This window comes from Lipophrys pholis (genome assembly GCF_963383615.2).
Source record: "Lipophrys pholis genome assembly, chromosome: 2".
Lineage (NCBI taxonomy): Eukaryota > Metazoa > Chordata > Actinopteri > Blenniiformes > Blenniidae > Lipophrys > Lipophrys pholis.
Window position 1 is genome coordinate 18,423,729 of NC_137636.1, and position 24,329 is coordinate 18,448,057.

General features: G+C 41.3%; 2 protein-coding genes across 5 annotated transcripts; both read right to left on the reverse strand.

The window, feature by feature from the left end:
- Nucleotides 1-52: 52 nt before the first annotated feature.
- Nucleotides 53-19,481, reverse strand: rufy2 (RUN and FYVE domain containing 2). Of its 4 annotated transcripts, XM_080493571.1 has the most exons (20): nucleotides 19,093-19,430; nucleotides 17,317-17,575; nucleotides 14,043-14,216; nucleotides 13,743-13,860; nucleotides 12,711-12,812; nucleotides 12,473-12,596; nucleotides 11,647-11,711; nucleotides 11,468-11,533; nucleotides 11,210-11,279; nucleotides 10,914-11,015; nucleotides 10,600-10,716; nucleotides 10,414-10,506; nucleotides 8,504-8,578; nucleotides 8,288-8,385; nucleotides 3,703-3,822; nucleotides 3,436-3,565; nucleotides 3,215-3,309; nucleotides 2,968-3,016; nucleotides 2,724-2,804; nucleotides 53-2,531 (listed from the first exon to the last, which is right to left on the reverse strand). In XM_080493571.1, the coding sequence occupies exons 2-20, from the start codon at nucleotides 17,390-17,392 to the stop codon at nucleotides 2,388-2,390; spliced, it is 1,899 nt and encodes a 632-aa protein (XP_080349697.1). In that variant the 5' UTR covers nucleotides 17,393-17,575; nucleotides 19,093-19,430; the 3' UTR covers nucleotides 53-2,387. The 4 variants fall into 4 exon arrangements, with proteins under 4 accessions (XP_080349697.1, XP_080349696.1, XP_080349699.1 ...); XM_080493570.1 differs by lacking the exons at nucleotides 17,317-17,575; nucleotides 19,093-19,430 and adding an exon at nucleotides 15,494-16,220; XM_080493573.1 differs by lacking the exons at nucleotides 53-2,531; nucleotides 2,724-2,804; nucleotides 2,968-3,016; ... (1 more) ...; nucleotides 3,436-3,565; nucleotides 3,703-3,822 and adding an exon at nucleotides 4,420-6,304 and having other exon boundaries at nucleotides 19,093-19,481.
- Nucleotides 19,482-19,745: 264 nt separating this feature from the next.
- On the reverse strand, nucleotides 19,746-22,827 carry LOC308106544 (uncharacterized protein). The gene is made up of 2 exons (XM_080458358.1): nucleotides 22,431-22,827; nucleotides 19,746-21,071 (listed from the first exon to the last, which is right to left on the reverse strand). The coding sequence occupies exons 1-2, from the start codon at nucleotides 22,773-22,775 to the stop codon at nucleotides 20,751-20,753; spliced, it is 666 nt and encodes a 221-aa protein (XP_080314484.1). The 5' UTR covers nucleotides 22,776-22,827; the 3' UTR covers nucleotides 19,746-20,750.
- Between the last annotated feature and the right edge of the window lie 1,502 nt (nucleotides 22,828-24,329).

Below are 24,329 nucleotides of genomic sequence, written 5' to 3' on the forward strand. Positions count from 1 at the left end.
GTTTTATTTGAAGAGCTGTTAGTGGGACGAAATGGAAAACACAAATCCTCCTGTCTGACATGATTTATTCAAACTGCTACACAGTGAAGGCGACAGACTGTTGGCAATCGAGTTAATAAACTGGCAGGATTGAGTCAGCTTAAGTGCCACAGTTATCAATATTTATATACAACATAATCAAACACTGTACAAGTCCCACTAAAAGTTGGGAGATTTACAAGAGATGCACAGAAAGGAATCAGCCTGGGTTCAGTTCAGAAACATTTGCCTTCAGCTCATTTTAAACTTGTGATATTTTAAAAACTGACTGACTAAAGAGGCTATTTCTGAAATGAACCAGGTACTGTTATGATACAGTATGTGGGAATGAATACTTCCAGTTCTTGATAATTCTTTGATTGTAAACATTGAAAGTACAAAAGCGGAATACTCAGGTGATCGAGTCATTGACCCGTCACTGAACGCTGACAAACAGCGTTCAGTTAGTCCAACAACACAGAAACCACAGGTATGAATCTTGGTTTAAAAAAAAAAAAAAAAAAAGGTTTTAGAGTTTCAAACTTTCCCTTTCAGGATTGGAGCAGCAGTAAACGGTGATTCTTCCATCACGTCAGAGTTCAACTGATCGGGAAAGTTCAGTTCCCCAGAGCTTTGCAAGTATAAATTATCGTATGAAAAACCCCAACTCAAACATAAATACTCGGTATGTGATTGGCAAGTACTCAAAACATACATTGTAAAGTTGTCAGAAATGTGCAACAGGCAAGTCTGTTGTGTTTAAGTGAAGTGCCACTAGTGGTCCAGTCGGACCGACGCTGACCGCGCCGGTCGTTCCTCTTGGTCCTTGGAAGCAGCTTCCACTGCGTGAGTCTCAGAGAAACATTAAGTGTGCTACTTCGAAATGTGTTGGGCTGACTGTCTGTATGCTGCATTAAAACGCTGAGCTCATTTTGGCAACAGGACAAGTTGAAGCAGGTTGTAGTCGCTGCATATACACAGGCACAAGTGGCAGTTTGAAGAAACAACTGGGTTTCATTCCATTCAAATCCAAGTGCTCATCAGGAAGTAGTCTGGTTTAATGTTCGCACAACTTGAGCTTCTCAGAATGGCTAATGTTACAGTGAAGTAATCAGAGTACAGATGTGACCAGCAAATCTTTTTTTTTTTCTGTAGGGACTTATATGTATAGACAAAACCAATTGTCACTGCTGGAGTTTAGGGGGTTTCAAAGAGCGAGAACTCCAGCCCACCACTGAATTTGCACAAGTTCATTATTAACGGCTGTTGGGATCCATAAGCAAAGAGAAGCATCTTGTCTCTTCAATGCTTTCACTCTCAAATATCTTGTAGGATTTCGTATGAAGTTGGTGACCATATGGTTTGTGTTAAACCGATGCTATCATTTCATTTAGTGTATATTACTTACATTTTAATTTCTAAAGTAGGTGTTATAATGAACTAATAGTTGCTGCTGCTCACTTCCTCCTTTATGTATACGTATCATTTTTTTGTAAAGGATGAAAAGTGAAGAAAAGTCAACCCTGGAAAACCACTGATGTAGATTGAATAAGATAAATCCATTTTGTAAAGGTAATCTGAACTTGTCAAAGCTAACTAAACAGAACTGTGTGTACTTTGTGTCTCCCTGCAGAATCCAGCTATTTTGGATTAAACCAATAGCTGTTGGTCATTAGTGCCTGTGTATATGCCGCCTCAGAAGGTGGTCTTTCGTCTCATTCAACAGGAGCAAGGCCTTTGTGAAGTATGGCTAAACGAGGAGAGGTTGATGCATTTTATGACGCAGTACTGAGCCAAACTGGAGGATTGGTTCAGAAAACCCTCTGTTTAATTGCTGCAGTTTCACTTTCAGCCACTAAACCTCAACTGATCAGCACCTGTGTGTTACAGCAGGCCTGATGTTCACCATCATGTGTTCACATCCGTTGACGTTTTGAGAGTAGTCCTGTTTTTATTGAAATAACATGTTATTACTGAACACCCCACACTGCTTGAATTTCAACAGTTTCCTTCATGTTTCATCTTTGGACTGAGTTTTTATATATGTATATATATATATATAACTTGTGAAGTGTAGCTGTATCCACATTTAAAGTAAATGAAGTGGTTCTGTAAACTGATGCATATGTGATAAAAAAAAAAAAAGTTCCAACAGTCAAAGTTGAAGCCATGTCAAAGCAGGTGCTCTGCTTCCTCTCACTCGAGGAAAAGATCAAAGTGTGCTGCATGTTAAATTTGTGCATGACTTTAAATGTGATCATTCATGCATGTGCTCCACCCCGAGCAGCAGACAGGGACACACCGGAGAGGTGATAGTTACAAGTGGGATTTAAATGCTTGTGGAGCGGTCTCGGCGGCAGCAGCAGGTCTCATGTCGGGTTGGAGGAGCAACGCTGGAGGAGGAGGGCGTGGCACGTGTCACAGACTCTGACCGGCTTGGGAGACACCGGCAGGGGAAGTTCATTGTCGGAGCAGCTGTTACAGAAAATCTCCCCACAGTTCCTGCAGTGGTGCTGAGGACAGAGACGGAGTGGACCGTGTTGTTACTGCCGTGGATTTATTTCTGCCGCCTCATTTAGCACTACTGATGTTCAAAACCACAACCACTTATGAGTGGTTGATTAGTATCAAGATACTAATCAAAAATACTCATTTTTTTTTACTATGACTTACATTGTGGATTTCTTAAAGTTAGTAGGACTGACCTTTCGTCTCGAGATGGAAAACTCTTTCTCACACAGCTTGCAGTGAGTAGCTTCTTTGTCCTTTAACCAAACCTGACCGCCCTGCAACAACACATCACCTTTCACTTCACATTAAAGCAACATGTGAACAATACAAAAATCTTTCTTTGCTGATAGAAAAAATTCTAAGGAAATTGTGCTACCACTTCTACATCTTCAAGAAGTGTCAATATATCATATCATTCTTAACCTCCTGCTGCTTTACCTGAAGTGCTTTGTTGGCCTCTTTGATGTCCTCAATCTTCATCTTGGATCTAATAACAGAAACAAACAAGTAGATAAAAATTGCAGTCCTCCCACCACAGACCACAGCTTGTTTTGTTATGATTATAGATTCAAATTCTATCTGGATAAGTTGGTCCCAACCTTTAAATTCACAATGAGACAATAAAGAGTCTCCCTGAACAGAGAAACGGTTGAATTAGTGCCGCGGTAGAGTGAGTTTTACTGACTCGCTGAGTTTCGAGCCAAGCTCCTCCAGAGCTTGTTCTTGGTCCTCACAGATGGATTTCAGCTGAATGTTTTCATCCTGGAGACGATGGAACTCCTGGAAAACCAGGAACAAACCAACAGGAAGAAACACTTATCAGGGACTTTGTCACATGCATAAGATGGTATATGTTCAATAAAACACACCACTCTGTATTAAACTCAATGTTTTCTCTCTTCTTACTTTTTTCAGTCCATTAATCTGCAGCGCCTCGGTGCTGAGCTGAGCTACTGCGTCTCGTTCTCGGTCCAGATCATTTTGCAACGTCTGTCTCCACTCCCTCTCTATCTTTAGATCCATTTCCAGCTGCTGGCTGTGGGTATAACATACAAAAACTCATTTCAGGAGTTCAGATGATAAACACACACACACAAAAAATACAAATAATACTTGATCGCCGGGAGCTTCGCTAACACTGTGTGTGTGTGTGTGTCTCACTGTTTTGCTTACAGCTGCTTCTCTCTCTGCTCAATCTGCCTCTGCAGGCTGTCGGCCTTGTTGGCAAAGTCCAACTTGAAGCGCCTGGTTCCTTCCTCGGCCGAGGTGCGGTGCTTCTCTGCCTCCTGTAATCTGCACCATTATAACCAGGAACAAACTCAGGACCATGGAGAGAAAAAACTGGGATGGGTGGGTGACTGAAGGGGGGAGAAAACAACTGAGGAAGACGAGAGGAAGGGTGGATGGTAAGAAAGGAATGACCATGGGGTTAAGATGAAGGATGTGTAGCTGAGGTCAGGGTAACGTAAGGTGCTTTCATTTGCACTCCTACCCCTCCAGAAAGTAAAAGTTGAGGGTGTGCAAACTAGGGATGTGAATAATTTAGATTCAAACTAAAGCAGTAATTGATGCGAAAGGTAAAGACGACTCAAATATAGACGGACAGAAAATAAATGAGGGGAAGATGCTTTTAAGCAACTAAACCTACAAAAAATAAGATGATGGCTACTCAAATGCAGCAAATTGATGGAGTGAAAAATCATTAATATGCCGTCTATATCCACAGAACATTGCGAGGTTTGTTTGTAGAACGTGATTCAATTGATCTTATTGAACACAGATGAGGAGGACAAACAGTCCAACACCCCGAAGGACAGAAACTTGCTCCTTAAGATTGTAAGTTTTTATCTAAACACAGGTTATTAGCAACAAAACCCAACTAGGACCAGCACTTTCAAAACATCTAACTTTATTGATCACGGTGGTAAAAGACGACAGTAGTATACAGCTGTACTTAGTGTTCATTCCTCTACAAACTGAGATCATTATCCACATGGAGTTAGAAGAGGAAGAATGATCACGTCCTGATGTATCACAAGAGTCAGTAAATGACAAACACCACAGTGCAGTTCTGTTAACAGAAGCTCCAAAGGATTACAACGTCTTCCTACACGCGTTTACACGAGGTGCAGCGGTCTGTTCTGCACGGGAACACAGACATTCAGTTCAGTCCAAAACATCCCCCTTGTCACACCCACAAATCCTAAGCTCACCGTTTTCAACTCGGGTGAATCTTGAGGAGGACAAAGAGCAGGAAGGAGAGGACGGTGGAGGACTCTTTGCCATGTTGCCTGGGTGTTTTCATTTTTAATTTATGTCAGTGTTTCAATTATCTGACAGTTCCCACCATGTAGAAAGTCATTTGTCAGAGACGACAGTGAAATAAAGCAATTCTTTGTGTCCAAAACCTGAAGCTACAGTTCAGTGCTGCGTGCCGGGGGGCTGGCGAGGTTACAGCCAGTGGTCATCCCAGCCAGTCAGGAGCAGATCAGGAGGAGCAACACATGCAGAGCAAACTGGCAACGCATTGAACAGAAAGCTGCACAGACACACTCCTGTCTGAGGTAAACATTGTGTAACTGACTGTGAGCAGCACAAGATCATTTCACTTCCGTTTTCTTGTTTGTGACCTTAACTGTGTCGACTGCTTCAGCAACAGAAGAAAGAAAAAGGACCTCAGAAAATAAAAGCTGCAGTTTGCAACTCGATTCCCAAAATTCTGACTTCAGTCTTGATTAACCCCGATATTATTTAAAAAAACAAACAAAAAACAACATTGGGACTTTAGTATTTTAACTATCATTGTGGTTTCAATCAGTCATCCTATTTAGGCGTCCTTAAGTAACTATCACTTTATTTTGCCGACAAGAGCATAAACGAGTTCTTTCCTAAGAGTTGAGGGAGCATACTTAGTGACGTAACATTGACAATCCAGTGAGCATTTTATATATGATTCACAAACAGCTCCCACATTGGTATTATTTTATATCTAAACAGCAAAGTACAGCTCAAAGAAAAACATTGCGTCCTATTTACTACATCGCACCAACAGTCACTGGAGCCTCCGAGTGTCGTCAGATGAAACCATTCAGCAGTTGTGACCACGAGATGGAAACCCGACGTCTCCATTTTAACTCAACATGATCAACAACAGCGACGCTCTGATTACATCTGAGAGTCTAAACAGTCTATTATCATTTGTCTATTACTGTCAGTGTTACTGCATATTAACCGACTACTAGAGACAGGAAGTATGTGAAGCATTTGTATGTATTAACACCTGAGCATGTGAGTAGTGAAGAGTTTAAGTAACCTGTGAAAATTCAACTTCAGGTTCTATTAAAGTAAAACTGTTATAATGTTCGGTGCCCAGATCAACTGCTTGTGATGCTAAAGGACCTTCAGGGCATTCATAAGAAACTCTTTTCACTTTGCACAAACCTTTTACCGTGTGAGTTAACCAACGTTAATTGAAAGTCGTCCTAATGATGTCTGTGAATTACAGGATGTTGCTGATGATGGCGTTTCTGGAACTAAACTATTCATGCCAATCAGTGTCAACTGGACTCTGTGGCAGCCGTCACTGTCCTGAAAACACCTGAACATAACAAAACAAAAGTGGAATGTTGCTTCAGGCCAAGTCCACTTGTTTCTGCGTGCTCGTCCTCAGAAGGAGATGTCCTTGACTAGCTTGTATTGGTGCTCTGTGTCTGTGCTGGCACACTTAACAAACGACATAGCAAGCGTTCTGGTCTGACTGAGCAGATCCTTATCACTGCGCACAGAAGCAAGGAGGAAAATCAAGAAACAAAATCCAAACATGGAGGTTTCAGGTGAGCAAAATGGATGGATGGGTGGAATAAAATAGACCAACAAAAAGGAGAAAAGACAGAGGGAAGAAAGGAAGGAAGGAAGAAAGGATGTCAATACATCAGTATTCTAAATTGGCCCGGTTACACTGAACACTTTTTGTGAATTTTTAACATCACAAGCATGGCAGGAGATGTAATTGAAAGATGAAAGGCGTTAAAACACAGAAATCTGATTTCAGACTGCCGGTTTAACTCTGTAATCAGATTTCTACAGTCTGGATATGTTTCCTTTTCATGGTCAGTGCTGTGTAATGAGAGGAAGCTGTGAGGAGGAGGAGGAGGAGGAGGAGGAGGGGAAAGTAATGTAGATGAATATTTCAAGCAACTTAAGAGAACTAGTTTAACAACACAGAGTATTTAAACATGAGATCAACCATCAGCCACAACAGTAATTATCTTTGTTGTCGTCTATCTCAAGTAAATAGCATGTTCGATTTTTGATTAAAAATTTTGATTTCATCTGCAATAATGAAAAAAAGCTTCGACTTATAACCACGGGCGTCTGTTCTACAGCTCCCACCTATGTACACCTTCGAGCAGAAGGACATTAGCAACCGACTACAAACAGAATGAAAGAGCTGTAAACCAATGGGAGAGGAGAGGGAGAGGTGGACCTGGTTGACTGGGAGACGACGGGACGAGCAGGAATCAAAAAGCATCAGTGAAAAGGCCGACGGCTGCATTATGACAAACACAGCAAAGGGCACGGTGCAATATGGGAGAAAACGGAGCATGCGTGACAATATCTGCACTTATACATTAATGATATCAGGGTTTCTACAAGATCTTTTTTTTTTTTAAACAGTATTGGCTATGGAGACTTGTTATTTTGTTCTGCAAAGAAAAAAAGCTGCTGATTCAAGACCTGTAGTGTAGAGAATGATGAGTGACCATGAAAAGCACAGCTTGCTGAAGGTTTGGCTAATAAACACATTTTCTTGGTTTTATTCTCTGTAATTTCTCCTCGTCAGTCATTAAAATGTACAACCTCAAAATATTTGTCAGAATCAGATGTCTTTCCTATTTATTTCCTTAAACCGGAAACCACATTTATTACAATTGACACTTAAAAAACTGCCTTTAAACGTTTTAATTTATGCGCTACAAGCGTCGAAATAACTGACAGAACAATTGTCTTTCCAATGAGATGCAGTTTTTTTTTTTTAGATGCACCAATAATTGCGCAACATTTACTGTGTTTTGTTTCATAGCTGCTTATTCAAGAAGCTAAAGGACTTTGACTAGTCCACGAATTATCCATCTTCTTTATCCCTGGAAGGAAAGAGAAGAGTCCCCCTAAATGGGCCCGATGTAATAATGAGTGTGACTCCATAAAGTTGCAGGTCGCATCTTTTCCAGCTTCAGCCTCAAAATATGAGAAGATTTTATCTTGCTCGCCAGTCACAAAGCCCTCAGGACTTCAGGAAGCAAAACACAGGAAGCACTTTATGAATATAAACCCTTTCAACGAATGAAATCTTCTACATAAAGCAAATTCACGTCTTCATTGAGTAAAAGTTAGTTGGTACTGTAAAATCAATGGATAAAGGAAAAGAAAATAGACAGAAAGAACAGAAAATTGTTATCTAAAACTAGTCAATAGGTAATTCTCTTGTGGAAACCCTGATAACAAAGAAATCAATTTCCCCCCCCATGCTTTGTCCCAGGCCTCTCCAGCAAGGCGACCATACAGACAATTAAATGTAGAATGAAATACGTAGGAAAAAACGATCTTATTTACAATGGAAGTAGAGAGTCTAGCGCGCTGAGAGCATTTTCCAAAGTGTCTGCATATAAGGCAGATGAGCTGGTGCTGGCTGCACTGAGGAGGCCACATGGGATGAAGAGGTGTGATTAGTGTGCTTCATGTTTAAATAGATTCTCACCTTTGCTCCAGCTGCTTCATGGTGGCAGTGATCTGGTTGGTCTTTTCCTCCAGACGAGTGATCATATCGTTCTTTTTCTTCATCTCCTCATCAGACGACTAAAAAAAAAGAAAGATGATGTGCCTTGATTAGTCACAGTGATTGATGAGGATTACACCAAGTCTTCATCTCTCAGTCTCATAAATGACGTTAGTATAAAGATGCTCGTGCCTGTACCTGCATCTTCTGGTACATTTCCACATTGATGGCTTTGACCTCATCCAGTTGGTGGCGCAGTCCGATCAGCGTGTCCTGTTGGTCAAAAAGCAAACACTCAACTTCGACTTATAAAATAGAAAAATATTGAGCAAAATAATAGAACACTTATATAACACTCCCCTATTATAAGGCTGATGACACTCTCCAGGGTGACAGCTGACTTGCCTCAGCGTGTTTGGGATTTTTAATAATCTGTCCCAGCTGAAATTATGCTGCCGCTCACAGCTGGGTTTCAAATACCAGTGGAGGTGTTTATATGGCAGAATTCACAGGTGGGTGGTGAGAGGCCAGACGCTGGCACAGGAGCCAGAAATAGCTAAATAGATCTCAGACACTGATTGGTTTAGCCGGACCATTCACAAAGACAAGCCTCATATCTGCAGCTCTGTGGTTTTAATGGAGTGACAAGTTCACTTCAAGTAGCTTATCACTATGGTGATTTCACACAGGCCAGTGCTGACTGGAGGGGGCAGTCAGTCCAGACAAAATCGTAAATGAGCCACAGTAGTTTGGTGCATCTGCTTTCAAACCAGCTTTTCTGTCGGGACCAGGGGTCTTCGACCTGTTTGACTAAGAGAGACATTTTTGTCTTTCCACCAAATCAAGTTTAACTTGAGCTGCAAAACACATTTAACCTTTTAAAATGAGGCTAACACAGCTAATAAAGTTTCATATATAGTTTTGATACCCGTAAAAAAATAAATATATATATATATATCTCTTCTGATGCAATATTGAAGTTTCAATTATAATTCAGGATGGAGGGCTTCCAGGTTTGCAGCTGCAGGGCATAGAGTAAACTAGTGAGGGCTCCAGACGAATTTCTTTTTTCACTCCTACATCACTTTACCTCACAATTCAGGAGGGTGAATTTCATTACACTTGATCTGATTTTGTACCTGAATTTATCAGATTCATTCCTCTTTTTCAGCATTTATTGTTTTGGTAAACCATTTAGACATTTCATTCCCGTGGGCTCACCACCTGCAGGGAGGTTCTTAATCGGTGCATTGTGATCTGGGTGACAGAGCTCAGACTGTCACCCCCGCGACCCGGAAACGGATAAGCGGAAGAAAATGAATGAATGAATGAATGAATTTTGACATTTCAGCTGTTTTAACCGTTTTTGCTACCGTTAAGCAGCTTTGCTTTTTTTTTTCTTTTAGAAAATGTTGTCATTTTAAGGGTTTTTTAAGCCGTTTTATCATTTCTTTCCCCATCTCATGTAGTCTCGCCTGTTTTTCCAGATGTAATTTGTACCTACTTTTAAATCCCTTTTCAGACAAGCATAAAGAGTCCTTTCGAAAAACCTCCTGGTGTGTAAATATAATAACTAAGTTAAATATTTAATACATCTGCCAGGGACGTAATAAAATAACTGATTTACATTTATCTGTCTGTCTGTATTCAATACGTCAAAACCACAGCACGGATTATGTTGAAATTTTCACAACAGATAGATATCAGGCCATGGAAGATTCCATTAAAGTTTGGAGGTGATCCGGATTCTGGATCAGGATTTAATTTTATAGGCTTTCAAGGATTACGTCAGAACTGCGGGCGGTGAGTTTACAAAATCAAGATCATGAGAATAACATTTCTTTTGGCGCGTGTGAATTTTAGATAGCATTGCAAGTGATATATGCCTGCAGTTTCTTGACTTCTTTATTCGTGTCAAAGTGAGGAAACTTTTTTTTTTTTTTTTTTTTCTGAGTCCAGGTCAACCTTTAGCGGACGTCAGAAATCTCTAATTGTGCTTTTAGAGATTAATTGTTTCAAATTAAAATCTCATCTCCATCCGGCTCTTTATATTTCAGTAGATGACTCCGTAGAGAAAGAATGGGACCGATGATGAAATGACTGTTAACCTGTTTTTCATGAATATCTTTTTCCAGAAGTTTCATGGCGAGCTCCATCTCTTGTTTCATGGACACTTGGACAACCAGCTCATTCTCCACATCCTAAAACACACAAATAAACCCATAGATTCGACGTTATTACAGAGATATTGCGACTGTTTTACTCCTGCGCTCCACACACCGCAACAGTTTGACCTGTCTGAGCTGACATTCCTCTTTTAGTTGTCGCCGGGCTTCGTTGTACATCTCATCCAAACCCTGACGAGACTGTTTGTATGTGTCTCTCTCCACCGACACGTCACCTTGAGTTACCTAACGAACAACAGTAACAGAAAGAACATGTCAGCTGTGCAGTGGCTCCATTCAATAAGCTTGTGTTCACAGACGACAGGTTTCCGTTAAAACTGCAATTTAAAAAAGGATAACCGTTTAATGTTTCTTTTCTTTGTGTCCTAAAATTATGTTTGGAATATAAAGTGGTAGTATTAATTATCATTAGTGGTAATTACCTCTAAATGTTGTTGCGTCTTTAGCAGAATGAGACTGTTTTCACCCCTGAGCTGCTGATTTTCTTCTTGCAGTTTGATGATGTTGTTCTTGGCAATGGCTAACTGTAGAAGAGACGACACGCACGAGATGAACGACGTAAAGGAACTCGCTTGATCAATTTCAGACTGTGACACTGATTTTCAAACACCCGATTCAGCTAAGCACCCCTCGTCTTAACAACATCCAAACTGAACAACAAACAGCACGTGCAATCCCGTCATGATGTCAGATTAACTCCAGGGACGGCGGCTCTCACCTCCTCTATGAGTTTGGAGTTGGATTTCTCCAGAGAGTCGACTCTGCCCTGAAGGCCGTGAACTGTGGAGCTGCACACACAAACAGAACTCATACAGCCTCAGAGTATATGGGAGGGTATAAGGGACTTTAATATGGAATGGGGATTGTTGTATTTGTATTGTGAACATGAACTCTTCAGGGGAATTTCAGCGACATGATCTCCACAAACTCTGAAGAAAACCTTAAAGACCTTTTCAGTGAAAAACAAATGTCTCACTTGAGCTGTCGATTCAGTTCTTCTACGTAGTTCTTCTGATCCAAGATGGATGCTATCTGGCTATTCCTGTTGTCATGGAAACAGATTGAAAACAGAGCTCTGCATCAGAATTAGGGACAAAAAAAACAAAAAAAAAACCTTGTTGTACTGAACAGTGTGCAGACGACAGAAAACGATACCTCTCTTCACTCCGGTAATCATCTATGTCGTTCTTCAGGTACATGGAGAAGTCGATCACCCCGACCTCAGATTGAAAACGTTTCAAAAAGGAGTGAATACCACTGCAATCCACCACAGCATTCAAGATGTTTACAGTTATGTGATGACACATGGTAGGGCTCAGAAGAAACAAACACAAAGCATTTGCATAAACATCTGGAACAGCTGCAGGGGTACAATATGGTCAGTCAACAAACCCTTAAATGGAGAGAGAGAGAGGTCGTCCCGGTTTTTTTTGGAGTGAGTCAATCTTCAGAATGATCCAGAACAGATCATTCTGGCACAGTTTAAAAAGATTCATTGTTTCTGAGATTTGACAGACCCCAAAACAGGAAGAAGACACTTTCTCAACAAAAAAAAAAAAAGTTGTTTAATTAGTCAACTTATTCTAGTTAATGAATATCTTTCTTTTGAAAATGTGAGATAGTTATTGTTTTTTAAACTTCATATCGTTACCAATTCTGTAACACTTTGTTTTTCCTTGTAAAGTTTTAACATTTCCACGTTTATAGGTCTCAGATCTCACAGGTGACGTGTGTTTATGGTTTTTCTATGAAATTGTTCACTTAAGTGATTCTTGATTTCACAATCATCTCATGTGACCAGCATTTCAGTTTTTATTGACGCGAGCTGGAAATTAGGACCGAATCAAAGACCAGAAGGAGGAAAAAGAGAACGTATGCAGCAGTGCCATAAGATCACCAGATCTTTCTACACATTATACCAAAAGTATTTTTTAATACACGTTGTGTATAATTGCTGGGGTTATTTTTGTCAGAAACGTACCTGAGAATCCAGGTCTTCACCTTTCACACACAAGTTAGCATCAATGACGTTCAGGCCCACCAGCAGCCCCACGATCACCGCGCCCTCCTCCTCCAGCATCAGTGCCGAGTGCTCATAGAAATCACTGAGGCGGAATACACAACAGGTGCTTATTCTACATGTTCCCATTGCCCTTAAAAGACTGCAGCAAAGTTAGTTTTTGTTCAAACTGTATTATCCTGCATTAACCTGAACGTACCTGAGCAGGTCTTTTCTGGTGATGAGGAGTCGGAGGTAATCAGCCAGCCGCTTCTGCATGAGAGCCAAACGCAGCCATGCTCTCGCTCTGCCTAACGGAGTCCTAACACACGCACGCACACGCACACGCACACACACACACACACAAGTTATATATTAAAGACTCTTGATAGTCTTCAGCCAAAGTGACACAAAATTATCCCAGAACTGGAGCACTATTTTTCATTTATTAGATTTCCTTTTTAGCTGTTCAAGACAACTAACTCTTAATCTGTTCAAGGCTGCGCGTCTCAGAGAGTGAGCATCTATGTCTGCTGTCATGGACACAGTTTGAATTGTCTGGTGTTTAAGCTCTCAAGCTGCACTCTGGGTGTAGCTGAAGTCCTGCCTTGCTACACGTCTGCTGGTCTGACTCAGCAACTTCAAAAGGAAGCAGACTCTGTTCTCCATCTGAAACAACACAACTGTTCCTCATTTTGCCGCATCACAAAAAGACAGAATTCTTCTTCCGTGGTTTCCTGTCCGGAGCGGCTATGACTTCATGTCTGATAACTGGGCGAGGTGGACAGCAGCACGGGCGCTCTGGGCACAAGTTTGGTCTCGTTTAATTCCATTCTGTTTTGTTCAGTTACAGTTTCAACAAAACCTCCTCACATTGCTGAAAATGTACAAGTCCAAACTTTACAGCAAAATGTAGAGATATGTAGTACTGTGTTTACCCGTATTTGTGCAGGACTCGCCTTACGAGTCCTGCACAGAAGTGAGAATAGAGCATTCACTTCGACACCTGCTTCTCCGACTTTCGGAAAATGAATCCAGACAGAAGAGAAGTCCAGACATGATGAAAGTGAGACTTGATGCAGCAGGGAGAGGAAAGGTGAACTGAAAGTAAATAAAATGCAGGTACTTCCCCATCTACTCAGGTGACACGATCATGTTTCTCCTGCCCTTAAGTGTGTTTGAACAAACGCTCATGTTAATTCCCTGGGGTGTTTGGACGGGTTGTGTGAGCACGCGTAAATGTATTGCTTACTTAAGTCCTGGCAGGTCTCGTACAGAGACTGAGATCTCTGCTGCTTCAGGACACAGCTTCTCCACCAGCTCCAGAGGACCCCACAGTGACTTGTTAAATCCCAGGAAGGACTTCTTCACTATAGAAAGATGTAGAGAGACACTTCTCAGACACACACACACACACACATAGGAGTAAAGAAAAACCAAACTGCACAGAAGACAAACTCTCTTACACAGGTTCCAAGTCTGGACATTAAATTAGAGGTGAGAGTTACAGTGATTGTATGAATTAATGACTGAATGAATGCTGCCGTCTTACCTCTGAGCCCATGTTTGAGACAGTGCTCCATAACCACAAAGAACTGCTGGAGAGGTGGGTAGTCCGAGTCCAGTGTCCGTCCAAAGCTCAGAGCAGATTCAATCAGACCTTTGATACTCAGCTTAGCCATGTTCAACAGGTTTGCTCGCTCCATGGCCATGGGGTCTCGGAGCGCTGCAAGACAAAAGAACGATTTAACTCAAGTATGAATAGAATCCCGATCCAAGGATAGATTTCATTTAGCGCTTTAAAAACATACGAGCTGGACTATTCAAAGACTTCTGTTGATCCAACATTCTTTCATACAACTCAAGGTTGCAGGGAGCGCTCGCTAAGCTGGGGTACACCCTGGATACACGACTGCAAATAATTTGTCCCAATACTGTGGTAGTAATAACTTCAGTAGTGCCTTAAAACCAAATCACCAGGGCCGACTACTGCTTTTAAACGCACTTCATGTGAGCTTCTGGGTTAATGTGTAGCCACACAGCAGAATAGTCCTCGTCAGGTCAAAATGTGCAGTGAAGTTGCCTGTATTGCACTGCGGCTTGAATCGCTGCTGCAGGTTGGCCTGAAGGGAGACAGGTCATCAAATGATTTGTGGAAAGTGCAGGACTGTTTGGAGGCGGAGGGCCCCGAGGATAATGAGGAGGAACAATCAGGAAACAATTAATTATCTTTGCGGTCATGTGACTTCTACTACAATTGATGCAATGTTACATAAGGTAAAGAGACAAGGTCCGAGCAAATTTGATTTGTGGTTATAAATCTTTTGGTGAGCTTGTAACAGTTCCCAAATCATGATTAGATAAATTAGAGTCATACATAGTAAAGTATATGACAGATTCACATTGGTGTTGTTATAACCTGAAAGGTTAAAATGGTTATAAAACTTCAATAGCAGATCTTCTGATGATTCATCACCAACTTCATCAAACAAACACCCTAACATCTGACTATTTTTAGCTATGAGTGTGGGAGGATGTGGAGTGCTGCACAGATTGATTATGGCTGGTTAATGGGGACACAGGAGCTCTTGTATATTACACAAATCTAACTTGAGAATCAAAGCCAACAACAAGCAGCCATGCAGCACAGGGAATGATAAACCCCCGAAGACCTGAAGAAAGCCTCTTTTTCCATTTGCATCGGAACATGTGATGCTGCAGGCAGTAAAGTTGTGTGAAAACAACTTAGCTCAGTTCACGTCCAGCAGTAAATGATGGGGATGGAGCATTGCTGGAAAGATCAATTACAGGCAGAGGATGGTGTGGTATAGACAGGAGAGAATGAATGAATGAATGAATGAATGAATGAATGAATGAATGAATGAATGAATGAATGAATGAATGAATCTCAAAGGATGAGCATATGACTGGGCCACATTTCTAACCAATGACAGGGTGCTGTCACTATTAACCTTTGCCCCCTTCCCTCCCCTCATACCCCACCTTGGACTGTCCAGTCCCCTGGCAGCGACGTCCTGTGGTCCGACACTTTGGGCAGGACGTGAATGCTTCCTGAAATAGTCTCGGACGCTTTCCTGGCCAAAGCGAATATGGGAGCCTGCCATCGGCCATCTCCTCCTCCACTGCTGCTGCTGCTGCTGCTGCTACCACCACCACCTCCACCTCCTCTGGTCGAGCTGCTACTGCTCGCCTTCTCCACGGCAGCAGATTTGTCCTCCTGCAGCCTGAGAATGCCGAACACCTGGGTCTTCTCCTTGCTGCTGTCCGCCTCAGACAGAGCCAGGTCGTGCTCTGCGGGCGATGCCATGTTGGAGAGCCTCGGAGAGCCGCAGCTCGCTGGCTGTGCTGCTGCTGCTGCTGCTGCTGCTGCTCGGTGCGGGCGACACCAAACTAATTCATACGGCCCCGCTAACCGCTGCTAACCATCGTGACAGCGGTGCCTGTGAGAAAAATACCTGCGATCCCACCGGCCGAAGCACTGACAGGTCCCGGCTGCTGTCAACAACCGACCGCCGCAACGAAACAACGAAGAACCTGCAGCCGCTTCCGCTACATGGTGCCCGGCAATACCAGCATTGACGGCGGACTAAAGTGCAGCTGGGTGAAGGCGTCTATTTAGCACATCGTGGCGATGTACTGATTTGTTTACTGCCTGCCAGAGCTAACCGATAGTCGGCGTCTCCACGGTCTCATTGCTCCCTCCGGAGGGGCGGTGTCAGCGGGCTCACAGGACACAAAGAGCACTACGTAATGATTTAACAGGCAGCGCCGGTGAGGTGTGCCGCCCCCTGCTGGCGGAGGACGGAGCTGCTGGGCGGAGACATACTACTGTGCTGCTGGAGTAGGTAGATAGATAGATAGATAGATAGATAGATAGATAGATAGATAGATAGATAGATAGATAGATAGATAGATAGATAGATAGATAGATAGATAGATAGATAGATAGATAGATAGATAGATAGATGCAGCATCAGTTGTTCAACTCATACCCCCCCACACACGTTATTTTGCCAATATATTATGGCAATAATTCATTGAACTGTTATGTATTATCATGAGAAACATTTTACACACTGGAGCTACAATGGATTATTTCTTAGGTTAAATGTGAGACTTTTAAGTCATATTTCTGGGAATTATTTAGACTATTTAGTTAAAAACGTTTGTGAAAAAAGTTTAAAATTCATTAAGTTGTATCAAATATGAGATGTGTTTTCTCCACTTTCGTGATGTGTGTGCGTCACACTTACGTAATATTGATCTAATAACAGTATTTTCTGCACTATTTATGTGGTTGTTGTTGTTACTAATTAATTTCAACATATTACACAACTTCTATTGAACAAGATGACCTCATGGTTTCCAACATCACCGATAATGTTGTCAGGCTTTATTGAATTCAAGAGTCTAATTTATAATAGAAAAACTTTGATCCTCTTAGGCATTTTTTTTGTCTGTTTGGTCAATTTGTATATGTGGCTTGTGTTTCTGACCACCTGTCCTCGGCCATGGATGGATGGATGGATGGCTGGATGGATGAATGGATGGATGGGTGGGGGGATGAAGGATGGGTGGATGGATGGGTGGGGGGATGAAGGATGGGTGGATGGAAGGTTTGGATTTTTGCTGAGGGAACTTTACACAGTGAACGGATAAAGAAATCTCTAGTCATGAGTAGAAAGTTGCAAATATAAAGAGGATGAATATCCTCTGTAAAACATACAGTAACACTTCATGTAAAACCATGTTGTAGCAGGAAGCCACTAGGAATCATTAACACTAAATAGAAATTGCCTTCATACCTTGGCCGTAAGCTAACCGCTCCATACTCTCACTGTGAGTGATGCCCCACCGGTGGAGACTCTGGGGGGAGTACATGGCGGGCCGATGTTCTTCTTCCCACTACCCTGTTGCAAAGGGGATAGGAGGCCCGGGATGACGCACAGTCAGAGTTCCTTCTGATTTCCCAGGTCACCTTTCCTCCTCAACCATAGGTGTTTGATGTGGTGTGTTCCAGTTTGGTCCGGTTTGGTTGCCCCCTCAGAATGTGCTGGGCCCTTGCTGAGATGAAAAAGGCTTTCAGGTACAGAGCAAACAGCAGAAACAATGATCAAAAGCAGATTGAAAATCAGCAAACTTCTGAAAGGAGTCTAATAATCTTAGTTGATTTAAAACAGAATTAAGAATACATCAAGATGTTGTCCACGGTTACATCCTGAGTATACCAGGATGTGCAAAAGGCAAATGGCTAGATCGCTATCTACTTTTATAACTAGATCTTAGATCACTTAAGTGCTTCTCACTTCTCAAGATTGGCCAATGAAGCCCTGGAAACAAATGATTGAAAAAGGCATTAGTGTGATTGTCAGGCTGCTACAAACTGTCAGAAACCTTCACGTCTCTGCATCCCGTCATTACAAGCAACACTCGTAAATACTTCACTTTCATAAAAATGTTACATCTTCAGTTAATCTACTTTATTCCCAAATGAAATGAATTCAGATCATTTGTCAAAGTCACCATGAAAACAGACAAGTTTTACCTTTTCAGTCCCCACAAATGTATCCAGTGGGCCTCCACTTCAATCTCAATACCAGCACACAATGGAAGATCCATTAATACACCACAAGTCAATAGAATTGCATAGAGGTGACTGCAAACTCAACAAAAAAGAAAGATTAATGTTTCTGCTCCAGTTGTGTTGTTTGTTCTCGTCCCCTCTCACTCTCCGTCTGTCCCTCTCGCTCTTTCTAATAACTCAGGGCTGACCAAGAATCATATGACCAGATTTGTGCTGATCACTCCTTAAGCTGCTCGTGGGCGGCATGCATGTTGCTTTTCTCACAGTTTCAGTCATAATGATTCTGTCCCACTTTTAAACTGACATTGTTTGCATCTATCTTCATACAAGGCACCAGTTATCACAATACTCATTCACCAGCAGTTCCAACAAGCAAATATCAATCTGTTTTGACACAAATACAATTAGAGTTAAGAGTTATGCAGTATGGATCAGCTGAAGGCTCCAGTTAAATATTGCATCGTATTTCAGTCTGTTCAGCCTTCAGTCATCTCTCACTCGCCCTTCATCCTGAACCACACCTTAACATACTCATGACTTGGCATCGCTTTCAGGCTGGCGTTTCTGAACCAGATGAAAATCTTGATCACTGTAGGAACACGCCCTGCTACACAATAGACAGTTGAATTGCCCTATCACTGTTGCTCACTGCATGCTCTGTTCACCAGCAGGGGTGTGATGCTGTTTCATGGTACAGTAGTAGCCAGGCTCACATTGTGCAGCAATGCTGCAGTTGGAGTGGTGCTGTGCTATGAACAGACTGATGCAGTGATTGTTTATTATTGATTGATTGACTCCTATGGTGTACAACAAGGAAACTAGTCAGTAATCCAATCGATATGAACGAGTACAAGTCCTACAAAGTTTTAAAACACAAACATTTAAAGGAGTATTACTACAACCCTGCATTGAACAGAACACTGGACGTTCTGTGTCAAATCATGGTTTGAATGAGACAATAAAATTCATGCTATATCATCACATTGTTATATCTCACCTCAGCATGAAGTGGCAGAGTGTTGATGCTTGGATAAGCAGCTTCTCAGTAATCTGTCGTCCGGTTCACAAAAAGGAGAAGTCTGTGTTCCGGTCATGTGCACAGACTTTCTGACGATGACTGTCAGCAAACTGAACGAAACAGGCTCGAGCGAAGCTTCAGTCCATCAGTCCAGTAGTTACAGCAAGACAGCTTCTCCCAGGTAGTCCATGATAAACACATCAGCACAACACAAGCATCTATCTATCTATCTATCTATCTATCTATCTATCTATCTATCTATCTATCTATCTATCTATCCTCCAGGTGCTGCAGTACCATCATGAGTGGATGTAAGCAGAAAGCCGGTACACGCTCTGGGGATATCACGGACAGAAACCACAACCATCGCCCCACACAGCACCCAATGGCAGGAAAGCAGGGAGGCTGAGAGAGGGGAGGGGTTTGGGAGTAACACAGAAAAGGCTGGGGAGGGGAGGGGGGCCAGTTAGGGGATAAACAGAGGAGAGTCGATAGAAATACAGTGCAGGGAGTGAGAGTCAACCTAAAGGTGCACACACATGCATTTCTATAGAAAGGAGCAGATTAGCATTACATACAGAGCACATGACTGAAATACATAAAGGCATGAATGGAACCACACGCATTTTTCTGAATAAGACTTTATGACAGCAGAAAATGAGAGAGAAAGGACGCATCTGTGATCGTCCAATCAGACAAGACGAAGAGGGAGGGCAGAAAAGAGATTGGCTGTGTTTGGAGGTGAATGACTGTGCAGCTGAGAAAATTAAGCAGGAATTTCACTTCAGTAAAAACTTAGATAAACCTGGAAAAAAAAAATTGGGATTGAATATGACAAATGGCCATTTTGTAAATACATGAGAATGAGTTTCATTAAAGGACTTTTGGAATTTTCACTAAATCTAATTGAGGAATCTCATTTAAGTAAAAAAAAAGAAAAAAAAAAGATCAATAGCATAAACATATTAATATAGTTCCATTACAGAAATGTGAAAACAGAAACTAAACAGAAAAAAGGACATTTGTCGGTTGATTATTTATCTATTGTAACAATGGTTATTTGTAGTCAATCATATACCACTGGAAAGCCTGTTTGTTTCCCTTTTAAATGGAGACAGTTTTGTAAGGAATACATATTTGAGTGCTGAGCAGCAGAGCTGTGTATGTGGACTGCGCCCAAGAAAAAAGAGCAGAATCCTATCTGACAATTCCATTGTCATTTAATAAGTTATAGGTTTGACCAAAAGAAAAGGATCATTTCTTTCATGTGAAGTTAGTATTCATTTGAATGTGTTTTGTTAAATTTTTGTGTCAGGAGGTCCTGTACTGTAACCAACCAGTGGTCAGAATAACAAATACTTGAAATGATGAGTGGGTGTCTTCTGTGCGTCCGATATGAAATTAATATATCAACATAATCAAAGTACAACACAATGTAAATGGGGAACATCACAGAAACATTTATCTGAATACATAAACGCTTTATAAATGAGGAATTTCATGTCAGCTGGTAACAAAATAGTGTCTGTTACATAGTGTAGGTTAGAAATCATGAGCACCAGATGTTGTTACCTTTCAACGGCGAAGGCGATACAAAAATAAATATAAACTAAAAACACAGATTCACATGCTTTGTGTTAATGCTGGTCCTCAAACTCCGCAGCATAAAGCACTTGCTGAAATTTCATCCGCACCTCCATTCTTTTCTTAATGGTGAGTCTCTTTATCGAGGGCAGGAGGCTGAGCAGAAACAGTTCGTCTTCATCTCTGATGCTGCTCAGCGCATTTGGAGAACTTATCTCTGTCTCTGTCATCGTTTGCCTTTTGCGTTTATGAGGGACTCCCATATCCTGATGGCTGGCTGAACAGGACTCCATAAAACTAGTGCTGACTACAGGCAGGGATGCCTTCTCATCTTTATCTTGATCTTTTTCTACATCGTCGGCACTGGCAGCTACCTGTGTGACAGGAAAACAGCACAGACAAGTTAGGCAAACAGACTACTAATGACAGGCTTTTATTGTGGGGCAATTAAAACCAACAATATATTGAGAAATAGCTGAAAGAAAAAAACAGCGTGCTTTAACTGGGGTTCTACTGAATTGAATGCACTGAATTTCAATTTTCAAAAATTGCTCTTTAATATTTAAGTTTCTGGCATTAATTTGATTTGTAGGAAATAATGACACTGTACGGGAATCAGCTTATCTTAAGCACATCAATACAAAAAATGTGAAAGAAATAATGCACTGCGTCTACTTGAACTACTGTTACAGAACCTGCAGGAATTAATAATCACACATAATCACATTTATAGAGCGGGCAACATCAGTCTGCTTACCAACCATCAATCATTTCACCTGAACAGTGGCACTATGGGTAAAAATGGCTTCATTAATCTCCTTCGTGAACCAAGTGGACACCTAAAAATCTATATTTGATGTCTCTTACTCAAACAATAAATACTTCACCAGATTGATATTTATTGATGTTTTAGGTGCATTCAAAAGAGGGTCGTTCTAATCAACTTGAATCAAATCAATATTGGCACAAAGGTCAAGTAAATACAACACTTTGCTGAATCAATATCAATGCAATAAACACGTTAATAAAAAAGTGAAATCATATTATTTGTATGTGGGGAATATGAAGAAAGAAAACTATCCTCTTCTCAGCTTTCCTGTACTTCCCATAAAATCACTCAGGAAAACAAGAGCATTGATAAGTTCTGATTGTAAATATATATATAGTGATTCTTTTGTGTATTGTGCCCAGAAAATGGTTTTTATAAGAGGTCTCCTGGGAAGTCTGACCTTATATAATTACTGTCTGTAATAAGGGCTAGCTGGCTGAAATGTGTCTTGATATTTATTTGTATTCAGTTTGAAGATAAACTGGTGTGTGTGTGTATGTGTGAGATGTACATTTGCGTTACTATTGAGGGCCATTTTAGCACAATTTGTATGAGCTACTGTTGCTCTGTGTCACATTTTCTTTCCCAGCCTTGGTCTGGAAATCAGACTTACATTTCAATGAGAACTATATTTTTTTATTAGTCATCCTACCTCAGTTTAATGAGGTAAAGGATGCAAGACACAACCATTAATGCAATAATGACCCATGATGTGAAGAATGTGACCAATTTAGAAGTAATAAAGTCAATAATAACAGTAACTGTATTTTGATTCGGGCCGGTCGAGCAGAGCTGAAGGGCCGCACATGGGCCGCGGGCCTTGAGTTGCCAGGTCTGATGCAGCATGTGCTCAGCTCAGTTTAACAAGCTTGCTTTACTCAGACACGATGTGTTCAATCCGCACCTCGTCGGGCTCCTTGGCGCCTCTCTCCACTCGGGGTTTGACGTAAGCAGCGAGCCAGGCCAGCTGGTTGTAAAGCACCGGGACGTGTCGCTCCGCCGGGTTCTCGTCGTCGTCGTCCCGCGTCGGGAAGCTTCTCTTCACCAGCCGTTTCTTCGCTTTGCAGAACTTGTCGCGGAGGTTTTTCCATTTCTGCCTCACCTCCTCCTCCGGCTTCCCCATGGTCTCCGCGATCTCCTTCCAGGACAGCTGGCCCTTCGTGGTGTCCTTGTAGTCCCGCCGTGTCTGGTCGTACAGGTGCGGGTGTTCGCGGATCAAATCCGCCAACTTCTTCTCCGTCACGTTCATTGTTTTGTTCGACCGTCCGTCGCGACGTCCCTTCGCCGGAAGACGTCGGCCCCACTTCGCTTCTGTCTGCAGACGGAAATAGGAAGTCCTTCTACTTCAAAATAAAACTTCTTCTTTTTTTTTCTTTTTTTCACACGTGCCCTCACGATGGAGTAGGTAGTGCTGCTGCCTTGTATCGGGAGTATAGTGGGTTGAAATACATTTCCTAAATATTAGCAATCTAATCGAATTTGTGTGCGGGTGCGTGTATGTGTGTATATGTGTGTGTGTGATGGACACAGAGAAAGAGGTAGCGGTTACTTCTTGTGGACCACATACATATGGGAGAAACATGCAAATTCCACACAGAATGGCCTGGCCGATATTTGAACCCATGACCCTCTCACAATTTAAAGTTCTACTTGAGATGCCATGTCTGGGGGGGCTGTAAAAACAAATAGCAAAGGAAATGTATTTATATTACACCGTTCACAAACTCACAGTGCTTTACAAGGTAAGAAAAGAAATACATTAAAGCAAAGTGATCAAGAAAAAAAAACAAAGAAAATTAAAAAAAATGTGAATATATAAAGCAAAGGCTTTATTAAAATATAATATAACTGAAATATATTGTGTATTGGAAAGCCTGGGCCAATAATAATATTTTAAGGCCTTATTTAAAAGAAGAGTGTGTCAGCAAAAGGTGAATGTAACACAATTATATTTTAACATAAATTACATTTAAAAAGCCTATAAGGAAATCAGACACAAGTCCAACTTAACTCGATTTTTAACTTTTTGCCATCTGATCAGCTGTATTTCACATCTTTGTGCACTAGATGGAGTCTTTACTCTTTCCATTTGACTTCTACTATTGCTGTTAACGTGATTTTTCCAATAGTAAACCATCAACTGAATGTGGGTGTTTTCTTTTTTCTTCTAACTTTCTTGGATATGAAAGTAATTAACGATTCCTTTCTGAAAACTGAATAAAGTCTCCCATGACATATGTGTGGCTGTTATGGGTTCTCAGTTTTCATACAATTTTGTGAATAATTGCATTTTATCCTTATTTGTGTCATCTTGGGTAGGTTTTTTTTGTGTGTTGGTTTGTTTTTGCTTTTTATAGAACTTTTATATATGTTTGGAAAATTTTTACACATCAGCAATTTAAACACAATAGTGGGCGGCCAGAATGCAAAAAAAGAGGGGCTGGTTATGGTACAAACCTCACAGCACAACTCTCTTGTGGTTGACCTGTTTTAACATATCTCGTAAACATGAATTAAATATCCTGCCAAAGGTAGTTGTTTTGTGCAACAACTAGACAGCATTTTAATGTGTTGAAATAACTGTTATATGAGAGCAAACATGTAAACATTTGCTACACAAACCTGTAGTGCTGCTTTAATTTATATAATTCTACAAGCTGTAGCACTGAGGGACAACATGTGATTATCAAAGGCTGGAGTTTTAAAGCAGGCTCATTTAAATCATTTTAGGTGGCCAACACCTCAGCCAAGTGTGATGAATACTTGCATGAGAGCATCAGATTTACATGAGAAGGCCACAATG

Coding starts and splice junctions, on each gene's coding strand:
- LOC308106544 (XM_080458358.1), bottom strand. CDS start 22,775: ATGAACGTGACGGAGAAGAAGTTGGCGGATTTGATCCGCGAACACCCG. Junction 21,072..22,430: donor GCGCCAAGGAGCCCGACGAG/GTGCGGATTGAA, acceptor CCTGTCACACAG/GTAGCTGCCAGTGCCGACGA.
- rufy2 (XM_080493570.1), bottom strand. CDS start 15,818: ATGGCATCGCCCGCAGAGCACGACCTGGCTCTGTCTGAGGCGGACAGC. Junction 11,280..11,467: donor GAACTGAATCGACAGCTCAA/GTGAGACATTTG, acceptor TTGTGTGTGCAG/CTCCACAGTTCACGGCCTTC. Junction 8,386..8,503: donor AAATGTACCAGAAGATGCAG/GTACAGGCACGA, acceptor CTTTTTTTTTAG/TCGTCTGATGAGGAGATGAA.